The 24,636-nt window shown below is 42.5% G+C and overlaps 1 protein-coding gene across 3 annotated transcripts in view; it reads left to right on the forward strand.

The window, feature by feature from the left end:
* The window catches only part of LOC124716940 (G patch domain-containing protein 2), a 165,779-nt gene that overhangs the window by 136,289 nt on the left and 4,854 nt on the right, over positions 1–24,636 (forward strand). For all 3 annotated transcript variants that reach the window (XM_047243523.1, XM_047243522.1, XM_047243521.1), the window contains 2 exons: positions 3,432–3,545; positions 19,829–19,950. In XM_047243523.1, the coding sequence (XP_047099479.1) occupies positions 3,432–3,545; positions 19,829–19,950 (236 nt within the window). The remainder of the gene's footprint in view (positions 1–3,431; positions 3,546–19,828; positions 19,951–24,636) is intronic.

The following is a 24,636-nucleotide window of genomic DNA, read 5'->3' on the forward strand; positions in this document are numbered from 1 at the left end:
GGCACATTTCACCAGTGTGACAACATAAAGTAGCTTGAGAAAAACAGAAAAAACACATAATATGACATAGTAAAATCACAACACCTGACTGAAGGATCCTATTTATATTTTCTATGCTTCTAGTGCTGTTTTCCATCCGCGTAAATAATCTGCAAGCCACCATACAGTACGCAGTGGAGGGGACATCATACCAGTATCGTCGATTTTGTTTTTTATTGCATTTACCCACTGATCGAGTGAGGAAAATGACTGTCTTCAAGCCTCTGTATGCATGTGCCATAATCTCCCTTACCTTACTTCCACGATCACAACACATGATACACGACACCAGTGTTGTAACGATCAAGGAGTCATCTTCAAATCCAGTTTCCTTAAATTTACCCAACATGGTATTGCGAGAATTAAGTCGGTTTGGTTCTGAGTGTTGACATTTCACTTCTCAGAGCATTTCTGTTGCATTTTCGTGTGGGCTATACCAACTTAAGGTCCTAGCAGTGTGTCACTGCAGTCATTAAATTTGTCATTGTGCCTCTTCAATAAGGACTCCGAATATCATAACAGAATTCTAGCGTCTTGTAAGCTATTTGCTTTAGATGAACTGCGCCTCCATTTGCCTTCCCTAACATGGGTTTCACACGATCATCGTATTTTGTATTGACCCTAAATGTAAATAATCTATAACATGTTTAAAATGTTCACCACTAATTGTATAATCAGTACTGCACAAATCTCTCTCCCTCTCTGTGACATACCTCTTTTTTTTCACATTTAGGGAGAGCTACCATTCACTACACCACATGTCTGGTGATACAACCTGTACACACATAAATCCTCAGCAAACAGTTGTACAGTGTCGCTGATCCTAGCTGATAAATTGTTTGTGTATAGTGAGAGCATTACAGATTTATTATGCCTTCTGTTGCAAAGCCAATGACACTTTTACTTCTGTGGAACATTCACTGCCCAGTAAAAAATACAGGTTTCTGTTTATCAAACATTTTTCAAGTGAAGTCGTATCTGCAAAGATACTCTGTACAATTGTATTTTGGTCAGTAGTTGACAGTGTGGTGCAGTGTCCAATGCCTTTCAGAAATCTAGAAAGATGTAGCCTATCTGTTCTGCTGTGCTAGTGTTTTTCTGCTGGCACACTGGTAAGAAATGCCTCCATCCATCACACTAACCTACTATACCTGTAATATTCTTGGTGTTTACGTAACATTGTTTGCATTAACATCAGCATGTAAGAGCACTTGAAACTTAGTTTAATGATGGCATGTCTTTGTACACTAATTTTTCTGTTTTACTCAATAGAAAGGGAAGATGAGATGGGTGATATGATCCTACGAGAAGAATTTGAGAGAGCACGTTGAGAGCCCCTGGAGTAGACGACATTCAGTCAGAACTACTGATATCCTTGGGAGAGTCAGCCATAACAGATCTGTTCCACCTGGTGTACAAGATCTGGAGTAGACGACATTCAGTCAGAACTACCGATATCCTTGGGAGAGTCAGCCATAACAGATCTGTTCCACCTGGTGTACAAGATAAATGCAAGGAAAAATACCCTTAGACTTCAAGAAGAATGTTATGATTCCACTTCCAAAGAAAGCCGATGCTGACAAATTTAAATATTCCTGAACTGCCAGTGTAAGTAGTCATTGCTGGAAAATACTGACACAAATTATTTACAGAAGAATGGAAGAATCTGGTAGAAGCAAACCAGGGAAGATCAATTTGGCATCTGGAGAAATGCTGGAACATGCAAGGGACTACTGATCCTACAGCTTATCTTTGGAGATATGTTAAGGGAACACAAATCTGTGTTTATCACATTTTTTGATTTGGCGAAAGCTTTTGACGGTGTTGACTAGAATACATTCTTTTAGTTTTTGAAGGTAGTGGGGATAAAATACAAGGAGGAAAAGGCTATTTTCAACGTTTATAGAAATCAGACAGCAGTTACAAGAGTTTGAGGGGTGTGAGAGGGAAGCAGTGATTTAAAACAGTGTGTTCAATCGGAATATTGAACAAGTTGTGAAGGAATGCAAGGAGAAATTTCGAAAGGTAATTAAAGTTTAGAGAGAAAAACTTGAATTAAAACAGGTGACCGAGCGAGGTGGCGCAGTGGTTAGACACTGGACTCGCATTCGGGAGGACGACGGTTCAATCCCGCGTTCGGCCATCCTGATTTAGGTTTTCTGTGATTTCCCTAAATCGCTCCAGGCAAATGCCGGGATGGTTCCTTTGAAAGGGCACGGCCGACTTCCTTCCCTAATCCGATGAGACCGATGACCTTGCTGTCTAGTCTCCTTCCCCAAAACCAACCAACCAACCTAAAACAGGTGATGCTGTTGGAATTAGATTAGGAAAAGAGGGAAAAAAGAGAGGATATTAAATGTAGAGTGACAGTGGCAAGAAATGTGTTTCTGAAGAAGACATCAAATATATATTTAAGTATTAGGAAGTCTTTTTAGAAGGCATTTGTCTTAAGTTTAGCCTTGGACGGAAGTGAAACACACGATTGCCAGTTTGGACAAGAAGGGACTAGAAGCTTTTGAAGTGTGATACTACAGAAGAGTGCTGAAGATTAGGTGCGTAGTTCATGTAACTAATGACGAGAACTGAGAAGAACGGAAATTTGTGGCAAACTTGAATAAAAGAAGAAATCAGTTGATAGGATACACTCGGAGACATCAGGGGATCATCAGTGTGGTATTGGGGGGAAGTGTATTGGATAAAAACTGTAGAGGAAGGCCACAAGATTAATACCATAAGCAGGTACAAAAGGGTGTAGATTGCAGTAGTTACTCAAGAGATGAAGAGACTTGCACAAGATAGAGCAGTGTGGAGAGATGAATTAAACCAGTCTTAGGAATTTCAGACAGCAACAACAATCAGCTATGTAGCTTTGTGAAGTTTTATGTGGGTAGCAACCTCATATATTTTAAACCGTAAAATATTTATCTTTAAAAATTAAAGAAACAAGGAAAGATTCACTTCTGCTCTGTATTAGTGCTCGCGTGGGGAAAAAGGCACCATTTTATGGCTCGGAATAATGCCTACCTGCATTTGAGGCAAGTTTCAGTGGCCACCACTTTCTATAGAACTTTTAACATTTTTTGCTATTAAGAACTGGTAAAGGATTTTTGTATTGACTTGGTGTGGCAGACAGGGCTGTTAAAAGATGTATTTGCAAGGTACAAAATTTCACAGTGCAAAATTTCAACTGAGTTATTTTCTAACGGGAGCCAGAATTTATACATGCATCTATTCATTTCAATTACCACAGTCAAAGACATAGTCATCCTTATGAACAATATTATGTATCAGAGTAATATTAATGTTCACATCTCCGTCTTTTTCCGCTAGCTAGTTTCCAGTCTTTTTGGACACGAGATTTGCTGTTTGATGGTATGTGTCCTCTGTTTCAGGCTCCATCCCATGAAACAGCAGGAGCGTGACCAGCTGTGCCAACTTGCGACGCTGTATTCGCTCAAGATGTCGACTGACCCTACACTCACATGCCCTGTGCTCACCAAAACAAGGTACTGTTAATTGCTAGTGGAATCATCACAGTGACACAATTCCTCCAACTCCTAGCTGAAAAGAAATGGGTCAGAGAAAATCGCTGTCCACCACCCTTCCCAGGTCCCTCACAGTTGAATATCTTTTCTAGAAAACAGTGTTCTGCATAGAGCTGAGTCAGCTAATTACATGAGGTACAGAAGTTGTCCTGGTATGTCTTCTTCAGTTCCTGTGGTTTTGTTTGCTGCTAATGTTTGAGATTGAAATGTGTCATTGTCCAAAACGTAAAGTTATGAACCTATGTACTGATGGGTTAAAACCGAACAAAAATGGTTTTGAAATATGGAGGTATGTCTGTTTTGTGACCTGTTGAGGTCATTTATATGTAAATCTCTTAATTTGTGTAGAATCGATGTTTGAAAGTTTTAACAGGTCTGAAGGCTACAGTGGCATAAATCACTGAAGAGACAGTCCTGTATGAGGGGCAGTTATGACTAGCAGATTCACAGCAGTTATTTATGAAACGAACATTTTGATAGAACAGTATATTTTAACATGTGCAGCATCTAAAGAGACAGTCCTGTATGAGGGGCAGTTATGACCAGCAGATTCACAGCAGTTATTTATGAAACGAACATGTGCAGCATCTAAAGGGTCATATATTTCCAGTTTGTGTTATCACTCCAATAAGGAAAGAATAGAAAAAACCGACCAACTAATAATCTCAGAAATATGGTACTGTACATGCTGCATGTTTTAGTATACATTGTCTCAGGCAAATGTTTAACTTTTTCCCAAGTTTCTTCTGAATCTGTAAGTCAAAATTCTTAGCTAAGCTGTTGGGAATCGGGCTTACGTAGTTTTTGAGATCCATTGACTGTCAAATATCAACTCTACACTGATGAATGGCTTTGAGGGGTGTTAGAGCGCACAAGTGTCTCTTTCAGCCTATCGAGCTTCGAGTACTTTCCTCCTGAGGAGAAAGAAGAGTATGTGAGCAAAAGTCTGCAGGCTGTCATCACTGTAGGAAAAATCTGCTAGATTGTTAGGCTGCATCATGTACCTCTTCAATCTGTTGTTACGTGGTCGACATTTTGACCCCTTTTACTGGGATATTCTTTAGGATCTTCTGTTGTCCCGTTTTAGCTTAGTGCTGTCTAACACCAGTATTACATTCACTTCTAAAAGGAAATTTTCCCATGATAGTTATGATGAATAAGGTTCATCGAGTGAAATTTTTCTGGCTGCTGCTGTTAGGCTAGTAGCATTGTGTAGGTACCGATAACAGGTAATGAGAGAGACTTGAAGGGATGTTTACTGAAGTATTATTGTCATGCCGTGGAAGAGGGGCTTCCCTATAGTCGTTTGTATTCTTCACGCACTGTGGCAGGATATTTTCCGTCTCGACGGTGGAGGGCCTCGTAGCTGAAATATGTTGGCTATTTTGGCTATGGGCTTGGCAGCACTGGGAACTGGAAAGTGCCACCAGTCCTCTGTAAGTTCTGGGCAAGCTTCAGCGACCACTGTACGGTGTAGTGGTGGACCATTGTGTGTCACAGGGAATGGGGATCTTGGCGTGACAGCCTCGATCATAAGGATGGTGTAAACCTCTGTAAAACAAAAGCCTCAGTTTCAGTGTGTGATGAGATGCATGGCTGTTTAGGTGGAACAGTCATTGGTGGAGAACCTTCTGTACCTCAGTTGTATAATGCTTAGCTAGGCATGCAGGGCTGTATCGAGGTGGACTTGTATTTCCCCAGATGCTCGTGGAACTGAGATGGAACCCTTCAAATCTCCTCCTCCTCTTCACAGTGAGATGGATTCACCGTCTGGGAGTACTCGCACTCAGTCATCAAAACAAATGAGGGAGGCTAGTCCCCCTGATAATCAAACGGGGTTCAAGGAGTCATAAGTCACAATGTGTCCGTGGTGAAGAAGAGCATGGAGGAGATGTTTGAGAAAATGTCCCCTTTCTATATACGTAAATGTTTAGAAGGGTTTGCTGGAACTTTAAAGTCTATTAAACAATTATGTAATAGTTCCATTTTTTGTCGAGACTAAATGGTCAGAGCAGTTGGAACTTGTTAAGAAGTCATACAAATTAGGTGACTATGATATTGTTGTTGAGATGCACACCTCTCTCAGCTCGAGCAACAGTGGGTCACATGCGGTCATTTCATGGCCATAGATACACAAGGTGTTTAAAAAATGACCGGTATATTTGAAACGGCAATAAAAACTAAACGAGCAGTGATAGAAATACACCGTTTGTTCCAATATGCTTGGGACAACAGTACATTTTCAGGCGGACAAACATTCGAAATTACAGTAGTTACAATTTTCATCAACAGATGGCGCTGCAAGTGATGTGAAAGATATAGAAGACAACGCAGTCTGTGGGTGCGCCATTCTGTACGTCGTCTTTCTGCTGTAAGCGTGTGCTGTTCACAACGTGCAAGTGTGCCATGGACAACATGGTTTATTCCTTAGAACAGAGGATTTTTCTGGTGTTGGAATTCCACCGCCTAGAACACAGTGTTGTTGCAACAAGACGAAGTTTTCAACGGAGGTTTAATGTAACCAAAGGACCGAAAAGCAATACAATAAAGGATCTGTTTGAAAAATTTCAACGGACTGGGAACGTGACGGATGAACGTGCTGGAAAGGTAGGGCGACCGCGTACGGCAACCACAGAGGGCAACGCGCAGCTAGTGCAGCAGGTGATCCAACAGCAGCCTCGGGTTTCCGTTCGCCGTGTTGCAGCTGCGGTCTAAATGACGCCAACATCCACGTATCGTCTCGTGCGCCAGAGTTTACACCTCTATCCATACAAAATTCAAACGCGGCAACCCCTCAGCGCCGCTACCATTGCTGCACGAGAGACATTCGCTAACGATATAGTGCACAGGATTGATGACGGCAATATGCATGTGGGCAGCATTTGGTTTACTGACGAAGCTTATTTTTACCTGGACGGCTTCGTCAGTAAACAGAACTGGCGCATATGGGGAACCGAAAAGCCCCATGCTGCAGTCCCATCGTCCCTGCATCCTCAAAAAGTACTGGTCTGGGCTGCCATTTCTTCCAAAGGAATCATTGGCCCATTTTTCAGATCCGAAACGATTACTGCATCACGCTATCTGGACATTCTTCGTGAATTTGTGGCGGTACAAACTGCCTTAGACGACACTGCGAACACCTCGTGGTTTATGCAAGATGGTGCCCGGCCACATCGCACGGCCGACGTCTTTAATTTCCTGAATGAATATTTCGATGATCATGTGATTGCTTTGGGCTATCCAAAACATACAGGAGGCGGTGTGGATTGGCCTCCCTATTCGCCAGACATGAACCCCTGTGACTTCTTTCTGTGGGGACACTTGAAAGACCAGGTGTACCGCCAGAATCCAGAAACAATTGAACAGCTGAAGCAGTACATCTCATCTGCATGTGAAGCCATTCCGCCAGACACGTTGTCAAAGGTTTCGGGTAATTTCATTCAGAGACTACGCCATATTATTGCTACGCATGGTGGATATGTGGAAAATATCGTACTATAGAGTTTCCCAGACCGCAGCACCATCTGTTGTTGACAATTGTAACTACTGTAATTTCGAAAGTTTGTCTGCCTGAAAATGTACTGTTGTCCCAAGCATATTGCAACAAATGGTGTATTTCTATCGCTGCTCGTTTAGTTTTTATTACCGTTTCAAATATACCGGTCATTTTTGAAACACCCTGTATTAGAGCCTGAACAAGAATTGGCGTCATAGGGTATAGTGGATGTGACCTACAATTCTCCAAATCTACCTGAACACATCGTGGCAGGGTTCCTCTGACTTCAAGTTAGGTCTTATGTAACTAACCCTATGCAATGCTACCAATGCCGACGTTATGGCCATACAGTGATGAGTTGTGGCGAAGTGACCTATGGGAAATGTGGACAGGTAGTCTATGAAACTGAAAGTGACTGCCCATCTCCAACAGTCTACATTAACTGCTCTGGGAGTCACCTAGTCTGACGCTGAGGCTACTCTGTTTTTGCTGAAGAATGCAAAACCTAGGAAATAAGTGACCAAGCGGAGCCCCTAGACAGAAGCCAAAAAGTAATAAAAGGCGACGAAATCCCGTCTTTGCCCCTACTTATGCTTACATAACGCAGAAACCTGCTCCCAAAGTTGACACTTCAACACAAATGACATCCAGTGTACCACTATCCACCACCGTTACCTGTACTTGCACTTGTATGTGCCGAAGCAAGGTAGTAAAGATATAGGGATCCGAGCAGCTGTGACAGAGGAGGCCAGTATTGTTTTAACAGTGAGCACTGAGAAGTCGCTCCAAAAGCTGAGTGCCTCTCAGTGTCCACATTACTCAAAGCAGAGTGCCTGGATACCCCGTTTCCCCCTCATCGGTGAAGGGGAAAGGAGGAGGGACAGGGCGTCAGCTTACGGGCGCCTTCAGGTGTCGTTCTGGCTCGCCTTATTGATAATGAATACATTGTAGATTTTGATGCCTCGTCACCAGCCCCAGGCAGTCCCTACACTCCCAGTCACTCTACAAGTGCCTCACCACACCAGCACAAGTATACCGGTAAATCAAAACCACACCCCTGAACTGGCTCCCGTACTCCAGTGGACTATGGAAGGATACAGGTGTCATCTGTACAGCATGGGGCAGACCTTTTTGCCTCGGTCTCCAGGAGACTCATTTTAATTGTACTGATGTGCCTGTAGTTGGAGGCTATACCTCTGCAGAAAACGCGAACTTGCTGGTGGAAGAGCGAAGGAGGGTAACGGTATTTATCAAGGACACTTTCCACTCCTCACCTGTGCTGCTATAATGCTACAAGCAGTTGTGTTTTGCATAATGGCCAATGTTGCTCTCATCAGCCCTTGACAGTGAGGTCCTTGTACATCTAGATAAACTGCACTGTCCCTTTCTATTTTTAAGGGACTTCAGTGCACACAGTGTTCTATGTGGTTCTAACATCAGGGTCAGATACTTGAGGATCTGACATGTAGTATGGATATGATAATGATGAACATGGGTCAAGCTAAACATTTTAGCTCTACTACAGGTTCGTCTATGGCCATAGACCTCTCCTTCTGCATGCTTGCCCTTGCAGACTTTGCTCAGTGGGGAATGGACAATTACCTTCATGAAACTTCCTGGCAGATTAAAACTGTGTGCCGGACCGAGACTCAAATTTGGGACTGTTGCCTTTCACGAGCAAGTGCTCTACCAGGCTGTGGCAAAGCCGTGTCTCTGCAGTATCTTTTCTTCCAGGAATGCTAGTTCTGCAAGATTTGCAGGAGATCTGTGCAGTTTGGAATGTAGGAGATGAGGTACTGGCGGAAGTAGAGCTGTGAGGATGGGGTGTGAGTCATGCTTTGGTAGCTCAGATGGTAGAGCACTTGCCTGCAAAAGGCAACAGTCCCGAGTTCAAGTCATGGTCTGGCACGCAGTTTTAATCTGCTAGGAAATTTCATATCAGCGCACACTCTACTGCAGAGTGAAAATTTCATTCTGGAATTACCGTCATGGTAACAACTGCTATCCTATCTGGATCAGTTTGCCTGACGGAATACCTGAAAGGAAGCTGCTAAAATGGTTGCCCAGAGAGGCTAACTGGATGCATTACAGGCAGTTCGCTGTTTTCGAACTGTCCGATAGCGTCCAGGATGAGTGGGTCACATTACAGCCGTGATTGACCATGCCGCTGATGCATCCATCCCACAGTCAATGGGAATACATATGAGAAGAATAATTTGGGAAAGTAAGCAGAGGTCTTGGCAACAGTAGGTCCAAATCCACAAGTAAAGTATACGAAGCCATCAGGAGGATCTCAGGGCATATCTTACAACCTCCAGTAGCAGCTGTATGAGAGCAGGGGTCTTTCCTAAGACTGCTGAGAGACATTGCTCAGACAATGGCTGAATCGTATAAGTCCGTTACAACTGATTATAGCTAGGATCCAGCTTTGTCACTCTCAGGAGACATAGGAGAAAGATGATTTTGAGTTTCCATTTCACCAACAGGGAGGAATGCAACCAGCATTTCTCTCTGTGGGCATTGGATTCTGAATTGTCGGTAGCTCGTGATACTAGACCTGGACACAACCTAGATAATGTACAATGTAGTGCAACAGTTGGACCGCAGTCGAAGGCTTCATCTCTTCAATGAAATTTGAATGATCGGAGACTTTCCCAACTCGTGGAAAGAATCTTATTTTAATCCAAAAATTAAAACCTGGGAAGGTCAGACAAACCCCAATAGTTATTGTTAACATTAGCCTGTCAAGTTGTATAAAAAAGACACTGGATCATACGTTCAGCTGATGCCCAGTGTGGGTTCTCAAAACCAAGTCCTTACTAAGTCACTCCTAGTTTAGGTTCAAGAGGTATAACTCCATACTCCTGACCCTGCCCAAAGCAGCAATTCAACAAGCTCTCCTCCATAATCCATGCGTTATCAGTGTCTTCTTCAGTTTGGAAAAGGCCTATGATACTACATGGAAGGATAATATTTCATTGCTGCACTGTCAGTGGGGATTCTGTGGACATCAACTCGTGTTCATATGGTCCTACATCTCTGACAGGTATTTTGGATGCAGGGTTGGAATTGTCATGTCTTGACTGTTTTAACCAGAATAGTGTTCCTCAAGGCATTGTTTTAAGTATCACAGCACTTGCCATTGCAATAAACAGTATTATGTCCTCAGTGTGGTGCCCCGTACTGTGTTCCTTGTTCGTGGATGGCTTCTCCATCTTGTGTGCGTTCACCAACCTTGCAATAGCTCCTTGGCAATTGCAATTGATGATCAGATGGTTGGAGAAACGGTCTTACACCACAGATTTTAAATTCTCCTCGGAGGAAACAGTTTGTGTTGATTTTAATTGCTCCCACTCTTTTTAATTCACTCATTTTGAAAGTGGAGGATTGAGTCCTCAGTTTTGAGAAAAATATGAAATATCTGGGCCTCACTTTTGATGAGAAGCTTCACATGACTACCACAGCTGAAAGAACTGAAACTGAGATCTCTCAAAGCCTTAAACGTCCTTCAATGCATCAGTCATAGGTCTTGGGGAGGCAACAGGGTGTGTCTGCTCCAACTTTATAAGGCCTTTGTGTGATCCCAGCTTGAATACAGATGTCAGGTTTATGGATCAGCAAGGCCTTCATACCTCAAAACACTGGATGCAATTCACCGGGAGGGTATTAGGCTGTCAGCAGGAGCCTATTGCTAGATTCCTGTTGCTAGCATGTGTGCAGAGGCCCGTGAACCTTCGCTGTCTATTTGACGTTTTCTTCTCGTGGTACTCAAAGCATATAGGGCTTTATCTGTTCCTACTTGCTAACAGTCATCACTAGAACAGTTGGTCCGTGAGGTTGTTTGGGATCCATCATGTGAGAGAGAGCCTTGAATTATTGCAGGTGGGGGGGAATTAACGTCCAAAGCCAGGGGTGGAGTAGGGCATTCCCTGGCTACTAATGAGGCTCAGATTACTTTCGGAACTAACTGCTTACAGGAAGTATTATACCCCAAACTATATTTTCAAAATTAAATATAATGATATTTTACATTGCCACCCACGTTTTATTACTGTTTACATTGGTGGGTCTAAGCAGGGAGGTTTTATCGATTGCTCTGTTTTGTTCCCCAACACTGTCCCCAGGGTAGGGCTCCCAGAGCAGTTTTCAGTGCATTGCACAGAACTGTTTGCTATCCTGAGGGCAGTGGAGCAGATGAAATGGCATCATGACGAGAAATTCCTCATCTGCTCAGACTCTCAAAGTGCCCTCCTTGCTGTTGGTCATGTGTGTCCAGCAGATCGGATGGTGCAAGATGCCCCCCTTCTCTTGCACAGGCAGTACAAGGAAATAATTCTCTGCTGGATTCTAGGACACACACATGGATGCAGGGAAATGAATATTCTGATGCAGCTGCTGAGGAGATTTGTTCCCTTCCACCTTCCACTTGCTGTTCAGTCCCCGTAGAGGCTGTCACTTCATTTGTGCCCAAGAAGACAGTGTGTTGGTGGGAGGCTCTGTGGCTGGAACTGAGGAATAATAAATTATGTTCTGCAAAATCTGCAGTGCGACTGTGGCTTACCTCCTTCCACTCACAATGAGCTGAAGAAGTCGCCCTTATTTCCTGTTGACACAGGGCTTCCTCTTACATGACACGGAGCACTCAGTGTGCCACAGATGTGTGACACAGCTGTCAGTAAGACATATTTTAATTGAATGTGTTTTATATGATGCTAATGGCCTTGCCGCAGTGGTAACACCGGTTACCGTCAGATCACCGAAGTTACGGGCTGTCGGGCAGGGCTAGCACTTGCATGGGTGACCATCCGGCCTGCCGAGCACTGTTGGCAAGTGGGCTCCACTCAGCCCTTGTGAGGCAAACTGAGGAGTGACTTGATTGAGAAGTAGCGGCTTCAGTCTCATAAACTGACATCCAGCTGGGAGAGCGGTGCGCTGATCACATGCCTCTCCGTATCCGCATCCAGTGATGTCTGTGGGCTGAGGATGACACGGCAGCCGGTCGGTACTGTTGGGCCTCCATGGCCTGTTCTGGCAGAGTTTTGTTTAGTTTAACTTAGTTTAGTGTTTTATATGATGACCTGACAGATGATCTGGGTCTCCCATAGGATTAACTGATAAGGTGAGTGTGGTTCGAATTTTAAGATTTTGTGTGATGTCCACTCTTCTTCCCAAAATAGTGGGTGTGAGATTTGCATGTGTCACAGAGTGACTTGGTCATCCATAATTTCCAAGTAGTCATGCAGCCATCTGGCCCCTTTTAAAATGTGTTTGTACTTGTATCTTATTCCTGATTTTATCTGGCTATTGAACTGTGTTCCATAGGAATTTCATTAGGGCTTTTCTGTTGCTCATCTTGTCATGGTTGCCTTTCAGTTGTTGTGGGAAACTGCAACATAGTTTCCAGATTTATTTTTTTGTCTAATAGATTTTCACCATGCATTTCTGTGTACGAGGGCTGTCCAGAAAGTAATATACGTTTTGGTCAGCTGTGATGGTGGACGGGGCTACAGCCACCACCTCGGTGCCGTAATGGTCTTACACTCAGTACACATCCAATCTGTGTCTCTGCTACTTCTTTTTCTGTGACGTGTTGAAATGCGCTGTGCAGTAGAAAATCCTGCCATTTCTGAGGTGCATTCTGGGATTAGGTTTTTGTTGGCAAAAAACTGCAAGCTAGTTATCAACCACTGGCAAAGTTAAGGCGGACAATACAAAACAAGCATCTGGCAAAACTTTGCACAAATTTTCATGACAACACCCATCCACACTCGACTGATTGTACAGGAGAGCTCCTACAGCGTTTTGGGTGGGAGGTGTTTGATGATCCACCATACAGCCCAGATTTGCTGCCAAGCAACTAACACCTCTTCCCAGAAATGAAGGCACTGCTTGCTACATGACGCTTTGATACTGATGCTGAACTGCAAGACGGTATAAAGCAGTAATTGCAATCACAGGTGGTAGATTTCAGCAGAGACAATATTGAAAAACTTGCACCATGGTATGATTAAAACTTCTTGAATTTGAATGGCGATTTTGTAGAACAGCTGAAGAGTGCACCTTTAAGGAGAGTTGGAACATCCTATTCAGACAATGTTAATCTTAGTGACTTGGCTTCCCTGTATTTCAGGAACCGCTGTAGCCATTGACATGAAACTTTTACGGGACATTAAACTGTATGTTCTGAGGCTACTGAAGTACAAGAATTGCATTTCAGTCACTGCTTTCGGAAATACAGTGTTTTCATTACACAGTTAAAATTTTGTGTACTTTTGTGTATGTTATCCTAAATAATTTTATTTATACATCACAGTATGTTCTTCTTTTAGTTCAGTAGACTCAGGATATGTATGTTATTACTCCCTGAAAACTTGAATACTCTTCTGGAAGTGGTTTCTGAGATTTAGGGAAAAATGCAACAGAAAATGTAAGTTTTCTGGAACAGCTTCTAAAGTTTCAAAAGACTGTAACTCATTTAATATGTGCTTAATTTTTTATTTTTAGTCACTCAGAAGCACCCTGCACCAACTGCATATCATCCTCTTTTTCCAAGATTTTTCTTCTTTCTGGTCTCCTTAGTGACCAACTGTCCTGCATACTCTGCTTTATCAATGTGAACCTTGTCCATCCATTAAAGTTCTCTGATGCAGTTTGCTCCAGGATTAATTCCCATATGTTGTAGCACTTTCACCCTACCAATGTTGCCATCATTAAAAGCGATAACAGCATCACTTAACCCCCCCCCCCCCCCCCACTTTAGTGTCTTCATTCCAACAAAAACATTTTTTGGTAAGCGAGTCCATATAAGATTATTGAAGGACTCATTGGGATTTTGAGTATGACCATGCAGACACTTCTTCAGTAATTCAGGATTTGCAAGGTATCTATAAATAGATTTTATGATATCCATGACTGCTACTGGGATGGACTGTTAGTGGCTGCGTGAACTGTTTGAGTACTGGGCATTGCGGTAATTGCACCATGAATCAGGTCCAGGAGGGCAAAGGTAGTGTACTGGTTTTTCATCAGTTGGCAGTCTGTGGAAGAAGGTAGCACATACCCCCTGCTTCATTTTCAACAAATCCTTAGTAATATTTCTAATGGTCATCCCATAATACTGCTGTAGTTCGTCAATCATTTTGTCTGTCAGCCTGCGTCTTATGGTTTTCCATCAGACAGTTTCTTGTCTCTCAAATTTTGTTTCAACTTCCTCAACCTGGTGCCCATACTCTTCTGGACATGACCTTTTAGACACAGCAATCCACAAAAAATCATGGATTTTATTACATCTTGAAGTAATGCACATAACAATTTTAACATTTTCAACCGGTGTAGATTATATTTAGAAAAATAAAATAAAATACTTCCCATGTGAGTTTATAAGTGATACATTGCAAATTTTAAGATGAGATAAAAAATGGAAATTTTAGATTTTTTTTTCTTTCTAAATCCCCTTAAAGTGTAGATAATAAAATTGCATTTTTCCATATTATTAATTTTTTTATTTAAAAACTTTTGGATAGTCCTCATATCATTGTGCAAGGGCGCTGATAACCTGGCCGTTCACTGTGCCCACACACAGATCGTCATCAGCTAGCATTCGTACACTCTTGGAACCTATATTTTAGTCGCAGTCCTTATGATGTTCCAGTATTGCAGATTTTGTAGTATGCATTAAACACATTTGTATTCGTCCTCTTCTTTCATAAATTCATTTACCGTCCCTTCAGTTTGGTTGTGTACACTTTGTCGCAATCACGCTGCAGTGTCGAGGTGATTGGGTGGGTCCATTTTGTTTCAGAGAAAGTCCTCTACTTCATTTTGACTGAAACATGTGGAATTCATACAATTCTGTAGCCTACTGACCTAGAAGATTTCACCTTCGATGTAAGTGAATCGCAATATGCTGAAATCTGTGGACTGAAGTACATATGGTTTACATATTGTTTAAAATACCAGAGGGAAGAATCTGACTCCTGATAACTTGCTAACTTAGGTGCTTCCTGTTGTAAGTATAAAATCAGGGTGTATACGTCCCAGGACAACTCCGATAACTTTTTAGAATTCTGGGAATTTTTATTACTTTAGTTTTCAGTTTAATTTATGTAATTTTGACTGGTAAGAACTGATACCCTAACAAAGAATTTTACTTTAGCCTGTTACTGCAGCAATAAAACAGAACTGAGAGAATCACACCAAAATAAAATTTTAGTTGGAAAGCAAATGTGCCATTTACAAGCAGCAAAATGCACCAGAGGCTTTATGGCAAAGACAGTGCAATACTTCATAACAATCAACTGCTTTTGATGTGTGTGACACCACAACTATTTACATTTCTAAAGGGCACCAGATTGCAGCGATCCGTGCTGTGGGTGACCAATAGCTTCATAGATGCACATGTTTAGGCAAATCTCAGCAAAGGTTACCAACTACTGGTCACGTGAAAATCCCAGGCAGTCTGATGAATCACATGCAATTTGTGCACACTCTTTCACTGCCTGGCTGGTTAGCAGCAACATGTGGCAACATGGTTGTGACTTGTTTATTTCTTTATAAGCAAGGTTGAGCAGTTTTGTTTTGCTTTGCCCACATTGAGTAAGAAATTTATGTTAGAATTTAAAGTTATCCAGGGATGACAAAGAACTAATACAAATACACCCTCCAGTGTTGCAGCCATTAGCATTTTGAAGCTAGTGCTATAGAGTTAGAATTGATGGGAAGTTCATAATCGCGATTCAGTGGGCTCCCTCTTACAATTTTGAGTGGTTTATGATATTATTATACTATTATTAAAGGTTTTAACTTCCAAACAGAATCACATATGTATCCACTTTAATGTTAAAAGGACATTTTAATTTAAATGTTCCGGGTAAACTACAATTGTACAATTATACTCAAATTCCTCATTGTTTCATGTAATCTAACTCTCCTTCATACAGTTTATATCATTCAGGACTAATAAATGTGAAACGAATTGTATTGGCACATTGAAAGATGTAGACAACTCATTTGGCGTCAGTGGAAAATGTAATGTATTTTATAAGGTAACCTACAGTTTGCAAAAAAGTGTTTATAAAAAAGTTTAATAATTTATAATTCTCATTTATTTTAAATTTATGTTTTGTGAGTTATTCTTGGCAATAAAGAAACTAGCTGCAACTGCTGCTTAACATAGCAGTTCATTTTCTATAGCAGAATGTCTCAATACAGTGAGTTCATAATACTGATTGAAATCGCTTGGCAAGTCACTTATGTGTAGGGTGAGTGAACAATTACAGGCAATATCACATTCGATGGATCGTTGTAATCCATTGCTTGTTTGTGGGGCCCTTAACAGATTGGGGAAAATATTGTGAATGCTTGTTTGAGAAGCATTACTTTCACAGTAAATTTCCTTTTATGCAAGATGAATTATGTTAAGTGCAAGAGTGGTGCATGAATTTCTTAAATTATGGATCATTTGACTCTCATTCGGAACTTAACACTTTGAGGACCAGCCACATAGAAAAATTTCAGACCTAAAAGACCAGCCATTTATGCCTTTATGTAAAATTTTACTGCCACATTATTTCACAAATCTTAAAGAGTAACACACACTAAAAAAGACTAATATTATATATGAAAGCTTAGCTTTTCTTGTATCTATATCTGCTGTCATTGGTAGACTAGATCACCTGACATAAGCTATGACTGACTGACAAAAGTGCCTCACAATCTCGATTTCAGTGCTTCAGAAGCTACTGTGCTGTATTTGGTGGTGTTCATATTTGTACTTTCGTAGTATACTGTCTGTCTTGTGCGACGTCTCCACCGCCTTCTATACGGCATGTTGGCAGCGTTCAATGCAGTTGCGTGTGCGACAGCAGCAGCGCGAATGGCGCAAACGCGCTTATCGCTCGCTTATATAACACGGTCTGCAGAGAGAGACAGCGTCCATTCTGTTATCTTATGTAAACATTCAGGCCTCTCTACACAAACTCCTTTCCCTTTACACCAAATAAATACACTTTCATTTACATTAATTTTACATCTTTTACGAGTATACAGGACAAAGGGTGATGGGGACATATATGCTGATTTGCCAAAGTCTTTATTAGCATTTTCTGTAACATGATATGTTTTGTACGCAATGATGTCTCTGTCGACGAAGCTTTCCAGACTGGACACTTTTGACACACCAGATCGTCCACGTACAATTGCTACTGTTAACCAGCCATTACCATGTGAAAATGTGTCATTCAAATCAATGCTGAAATTCAGTCTGCAACCACAAAACACTGCTAGCGCGCGCGACACAGCGGCGGCGCTTGGCAGCGAGCACGGCCCTTAAAATTACTAGGGCCGTGCCGCGGAGTTTGCCATGTAGTTATAACATGGAAATAACACGGGCGGCGCATCCCACCGCCGCGGAGTCTGTAGAGAGGCCTGAATGTTTACATAAGATAACAGAACGGACGCTGTCTCTCTCTGCAGACCGTGTTATATAAGCGAGCGATAAGCGTGTTTGCGCCATTTGCGCTGCTGCTGTCGCACACGCAACTGCATTGAACGCTGCCAACATGCCGTATAGAAGGCGGTGGAGACGTCGCGCAAGACAGACAGTATATAAGACCATTGAAGACGTCGAACTTCAAACAGCCGCCGCCGACAAGAAGAAGAATACAATTAAATCTGTCGCCGCACACTCATTACTAGATGGACCTTCTGTGTGTTGTGGTTGCAGACTGAATTTCAGCATTGATTTGAATGACACATTTTCACATGGTAATGGCTGGTTAACGTGGAGGATCTGGTGTGTCAAACGTGTCCGGTCTGGAAAGCTTCGTCGACAGAGACATCATTGCGTACAAAACATAGCATGTTACAGAAAATGCTAATAAAGACTTTGGCAAATCAGCATATATGTCCCCATCACCCTTTGTCCTGTATACTCATAAAAGATGTAAAATTAATGTAACGTGTTGCCACATGTTGAAGACCTTTCCAAAACATTGATTTTTTCATGGGTTTTGTTTCCTGAAGTGCCACGAAGTTCTACGCTGCTGTATGAAACCTTTACCATTCAGAGAACTGCTAAGTTTTTCACCTCTGAGGGAAAGTATTTTTGTCGCTTAACACGGAAAAAAGTGTATTTTTAACCAGGAAAAACCTTTTTTCCCCCACATATACACCCTGAAAATATAGGTATGAAAAGTTGTCTGCAGAAATCAGGCTGAGGGCAACAAAGGGAAGTCTGTATGTTGGACAAGGACTACAACAAAGGAGAAATTTAGAAAGGGAAATTAAATTCAAGGGGAATAAATAAAAGCTTTGTAGTAGCGAATGCCATTGCAATTGTCAGGCATAGCAAAGGACTTGGGACAGCAGTTGAATGGAATGGGTAGGAGCTTTTGAAATGTGATGCTACAGAAGAATGCTAAAGGTAGACAGGTATAACGAGTAACTATTGAGGAGATAATGAATGGAATTTTGTAGAAGAAAGATTTATGGCAGATCTCAACCAAAAGTCGAGGGATCTGTTGATAGGACACATCCTGAGATATCGAGGAATCTACAGTTTGGTATTGGACAGACCTTGGCATGAATGCAATAGTGAGGCTCAAATGTACGTATGTTGCGTAGTTGAAGGGAGAGCTGCATCAAATCTGTCTTTGGGCTGAAGGCCCCAACAACAACAACAACAACAACAACAACAGGTTCAGTTAAAGTGTACAATTAGGCTGCTGATATCCCATTTAAGTTTTAAGTACTGCAGGTTATTCAGTGCAGAGAAACTGAACTATCTCTTGAATGTACGAGCACCATAAGTCGCGTTTGTGCCAGCAGATTTTGTAATAATGAAACTGCTCTCCCTGCAATGTGTGTGGTGAGACTGCGGCTGTTACCCTACCACCTCATTGGCCACGTGCATACCCATGCCATCCCTCCTTACAGACAGGAAGTGGTCAGCCATGCCTTGTGCCCCACTTGACATTGTGTGGCTAGTGCAGTAGCTTACCAGAGCACCCCGGAACTAGTCGGAGGTGTGCAGTTCTTGCACGTTAATGCTCCACAATTTGGTGCTGTGCAAGACTTTCCTGTAAACCATGAATTAACTTTTACTGTTTGAGATTGTTTAGTGAACTGGTACAAATCCAGCCACAACATTGTTCTTCGTTTGGTTACTTGAAAGTTTTTGTAGCACTAGTTCTGCAGTGCTGCTGTAATACTTACTATGTCAAGTAGGATGAAACTAAAGTGTAACTTTCAGTAAGCCACAAATTATTTTGCAGTTTTGTGATAAAACTTTGTAGGATTCTTTTTTATGCTAATCCTTAGTTCTTTTCCCTATGACTTACCCGTCCAGTCTGAGGTCCTTATTTTCAGGATTTAGTAAATTTTGTTGTTTGAGTCTGTGGCCGGATTCCCTTCCTGATGTCACAGTCGTAAAAGAACCTACGGGAGGAGAGTTGCATGTGCATCTGCTCGTGAGTTGTGTAAACTCTGTACTGTGTTATCATATTTTAGCTGTTGCGTACCGTATTCTCAGAGATGAAATCTGGGACAGACCTGGCACTCGCCTGAAAGAATGTGGAAAGTATTGCCTGAGACCCCAACTTGACTGGGCTTCCAATGAAAATTGGTGCCCATTTTGTTCGCTTCAACTGTGTTATGTTCCTCTATATTCTTACCTCCGTAACTGAATAATTATTTTTGCCAACTGTCGAATTGAGCACAGCTGGTAATTTATCGACACATTTATTTTCAGGAACACGATGCAAGCGGTGAGAGTCGAGCAGGTGGCCTTGGGACGGTTTCACCCTGCATCACGTCATCACCAGCACCATTTGAGTGATTTCAAGAAAAGAAGAAAAATGCCACAGCCAATGGGTACGTATTTTGTCAGCATTTGACTCTAAAATATATAGTAATTTTCAAAGTTCTGTGTCATTTAAATTAAACGTATGATGGGAGTTATTGTTCATTATTACAAAAAGCTTCATCTCTCAACATCTGCATTTGCATCCATACTCTGCAAAACACTGTGAAGTGTACGGCAGAGGGTACTCCCATTGTACCCCGTATTACGGTTTCTCCCCATCCCACTTGTATGCAGACGGAATGTGGCGGAAGAGCTGAAATGCCCCTGTGGAGGCTATAGTTTGCAATTTCTCCATGAATGGTCCATAGGGGTCTGTAGAATATTTCTAAATTCCTCGCTTGATATTGTTTTCCGAAATGCTGTGAGTAGGCTTTCACGGTACAGTTGCCTGTTCAGGTTTTTCGGCATTCATGCATTGCTCTTTAGGGTTTGAACAAACATTTGACTGTTCTTGCTCTCTTTCTCTGTATTCCTTATGTATCTCCAGTCGCTGCTATATGGTACATGTCCCACACGTGTGGTGCATTGCCCTTTTTCATACTGCTCAGTGCTGATTGCACTTGTGGTCACATAGGGAGGTCGTAAAGGGTCGGACTGACTTTTTGAAACAACCTGTTCTTGTGTAGGTTAGGGTCACAGGTATCATATCCTGCAGCCATATACTCTGGTGGCTCCTCATTTCCGAGTGCACAGCATAAAAGAATTTCAAACACTAGAAAATCCAGGGTAGAATAATGACAATATTATGAAAAGGATTCTCACACATATGCGATCACTGTGTCTGGCTACAGAGGTCGGACTGCATACAGCATCTCAGCATCTGCTCTTAAATAGAGAAGCATTCTGTGTGTGATGAGGGTAAGGAGGAGGCTGGGAGGTGGAAGGGGAGGCATGGCATGGCAGCGGTGGTGGAAGGTGTAGTGCTGCTCATGGGCGTGTGCAGGGACGTGGTGGGAAGAGGGTAGGGCTCGTAGATGCACTTGTCAGATTGAGGGGGGAAGGGTGGGGTGGCCAGGAGAGAAGTTAAGGAGAGGAAAAAAGAGTAGTGGGTGTGTTGGTAGAATAGAAGGCTGTGTAGTGCTACGGTGGGAACAGGGAAAGGGGTTAGGTGCAGGAAGGCTAGGGACTCGGGAAGTTTGAGGCCAAGGGAGCTACAGGAATGTAAGATAACGTCGTAGAGAGAGTTCCCACGTGCCAAATTCAGAAAAACTGATGTTGTTAGGAAGGATCTAGGCGACGCACGCTGTGAGGCAGTTAGGAAATGAAGCACATGGTGTTGGGCAGCATTGTTCAGCAACTGTGTGGTCTATCTGGCTGATGGCTACAGTTTATTGGTGACCATTCGTGCGGCTGGACTGCTTGTCGGTTGTTGTGCCCACGTAGAAAGCAGCACAGTGGTTGCAGCTTAGTTTGTAGATCATGTGATTGCTTTCACAGGTAGCCCTGCCTTTGATGGCATAGGTGGTGCCTCTGATTGGAGTAGGTGGTGGTGGGAGGATGTGTGGGGCAGGTCTTGTATCTAGGTCTTTTGCAAGGGTATGAGCAATGAAGCAAGGATTTGGGAGTTACGGTGGAGTAGGAACGAAAAAGGATATTGTGTTGGTTCAGTGGGTGGTGGAGTATCGCTGAGGGAGGGGTGGGAAGGATAGTGGTAGGATATATGTCATTTCAGGACATGATGAGAGGTAGTCAAAACCCAGGTGGAGAATATGATTCAGTTGCTCCAGCCCCGGATGGTACTGAGTCACTTGGCGAGTGCTCCTCTGTGGCATGACAGTGGGTTTGTGAGAGGGGGTAGGTAACTGGAGAGACAAGGCACAGGATGTATGTTTCCGTGAAAGGTTCGGATGACAATTTCGGCACGTGGAGGCCTAAGTGGTACCCTCGGTGTATTTGAAGAGGAACTCCTCGCCACTACAGCTGCGACTGCCACGAGTAACTAGACTGCATGAAAGGGACTGCTTAGTACGGAATGGGTGGCAGCTGTCAAACTGGAGGTATTGCTGATAGTTGGTGGATTTGATATCGACAGAGGTACTGATATAGCCATCCGTATGGTGGACGTCAACATCAGGGAAGGTGGCTTGTTGGGTTGAAGAGGAGCTAGGTGAAGTGAATGTTGACGAAGGTGTTGAGGTTCTGGAAGAATGCGGGATAGTGTGCTCACACCCTCATTCCAGATTACAAAGGTATCATCAGTGGATCTGAACCAGGTGAGGGGTTTCTGGTTCTGGGTGGTTAGGAAGGATTCCTAGATGATCCATGAATAGGTTGGCCATTGCAGGTGCCCTTTCCACTACCACAGATTTTTTGTGGGTGATGCCTTCAAAGGAGATATAATTGTGGGTGAAGATATAGTTAGTTATGATGATCAGGGAGGAGGTTATAGGTTTGGAATCAGTTGGGCATTGGGAAACGTAGAGCTAAAAAGTGCAAGGCCATAGTAATTGGGGATGTTATTGTAGAGGGAGAGGGCATCAGTAGTGACAAGCAAGGTGCCACATGGTAAATGAATAGTGACTGTGGGGGAAATAGTTTGTCTCTTTTAGATAGGAGGCTGAGGATGTTGGTCCATGAGAGCAGAAATTCTCTCAGTGGAGGCACAGTGACCTGCCACAATGGGACATCTTGTGTGGCTGGGTTTTTGTACTCTAGAAAGCATGTGGAAGGTAGGAGTGTGGTGGGGGTGAGGGGAGAGAGACACTCTAGGGAGAGGTTCTGTCCAAGAATTTTATAGAGAGACTGGGGATCCTGCTGGGTTTCGAGAATGGATTCACTGTGGCAGGGTTTGTAGGTGTATGGGTGTGACTGCTGGCACAGTCCTTCTGCCAAGTAATCTTTGCAGTTCAAAACAACAGTGGTGAGACTGTGTCAGCAGGTAAGATTATAAGGTCGGGATCAGTTTTTAGGTGTTGTAGTGCGGTTATTTTCATGGATATAAGCTTGGTTTACATATTGAGGGATTCAGGGAATGATTGTGAGGTGAGTTTCGATGTTATGGAATTCTGGAAAATTAGCAGGGGGTGATTTGGGGGCAGTGGGGATGGATCACAGTTGGATGGAGGAGTGAACAAGTCAGGCAGGGTACAACTTTGCTCTTTGATTGAGTCTGATTGGTGGGGTTGGTGGTGAAAAAGTGTTTCCACTGTAGGGACTGGGAGAAGGAGAAAATATCTTTAGCAAGTCCTGCATGACAGAATTTGGGATTGGGGCAAAAGTTGAGGCGTTTGAAAAGGACTGATGCTTATGGAGGGCTAAGGCTTTTGAAAGAAAGGTTTGTGATTTTGTTTTGGGTCTGTTTAGGTTCTGGATTCTGTATGGTAGTGGGAGGGAGTTTTTGAAGGTGGGGTAGATGTAGTTGGCCTGTGAGGCAGGGTTTGTCAGCTGTGATGGGACATGTTGCAATGGTGATGGATAGTTGTAGCCCTAGGCAGCTGGAGGAGGTGAAGAGGTTGTAGAGTTTTTTGAGGTGCCATTGTGCATGCTGCTCTAGTTCCTGAAAGGCAAGGCTTTTGGTGTGAGAGATGGGATGCAGGAATTTGGGATTGCAGAGCAGGAGAATTTTATGGTTGGGTAGGAGGTACTGCAAGGAGATTTGGACCTGAGTGACATAGTTTTGCGGGACTAAGTTGGCGAGGGTTAAGGACTGGCAGAATTTGAACAGATGGAGATCATTGTGGAAGGAGGGGTTGCAGCTGGAGATGGCTAATTTGGTCAGGCCATTTTCAGCAGAGGGTTCGATGAGCCAGGTAACAATGCAGAAGCAGTATGTGGGACTGGGTTCTGGTTAGAGATAAGAAGCTCATGTTGGGGCAAATAGAAGCGAAGATTTGTAGTTTTTTTTCCCACATCCTGTACTTCTCTCTTATTTACGTTAAAATTTTACAGATCAGAATTGTGAACTGGATTTTGATATGTGCATCTGTATTGAGTAATAGATTTGCTGATTTACAAATATTTATTTTCCTAATTATGTGATTTCAGTTGAATTAACAATATGTTGTTAGAAATCAGTAATAATTCATGAGTAAAGTTAAGTATTTCTCTTTTGAGTAATACTAATTCTGATATTTCTAACCTGTTCTCAGTTTTACAACGTCAAATACTTCAAATAAAACTACTGTCTTTGTTTCTAAAGAATTAGGTCATTATAGTACCGTATGTTTACATTCCAGTGCTGGTTCCATTGTTTGATGAATAATACATACTATATTTCTTATGCAAATTGGTCAGTTGCATTCTAAAGCCATTGTTTTCTTCATCAACTTCCGTGTATAAAATGGATAATTAACTGTAAATGCGTACACAAAGATCTCTGTGTGAAACAGTAAATTGTGATCGACACCCTATTCTCCTACATTGCAGTATGATACCTGGGATCCTAACCTTCACCACTGTATCGGTGGTTTCGAAAAGTCAGTCCCACCCCTTGGTCCCCATCTTCCCAGCCTAATTCTTTTCATTTTCTTTTCCTCGGTTGTTATCTGCCTCTTCACTGGGCGTCTTCTCCTCAGCTACCCAAATTTTATTTATATGTAGTAATTTCCCTGTCCTTCCCCATTCTCGTCCAAGCTGAGTGTGTACCCTGTTGCTGATGTGTGTGTCATGATAAATTCAACTCTAAATGTTTTAAAAGAATTAGTTTTTGAGGAGTAGTGTTTTGGAAATTTATTCACTTTTCAATTACTTGAGGA

This window comes from Schistocerca piceifrons, chromosome 9 (genome assembly GCF_021461385.2).
Source record: "Schistocerca piceifrons isolate TAMUIC-IGC-003096 chromosome 9, iqSchPice1.1, whole genome shotgun sequence".
NCBI lineage: Eukaryota > Metazoa > Arthropoda > Insecta > Orthoptera > Acrididae > Schistocerca > Schistocerca piceifrons.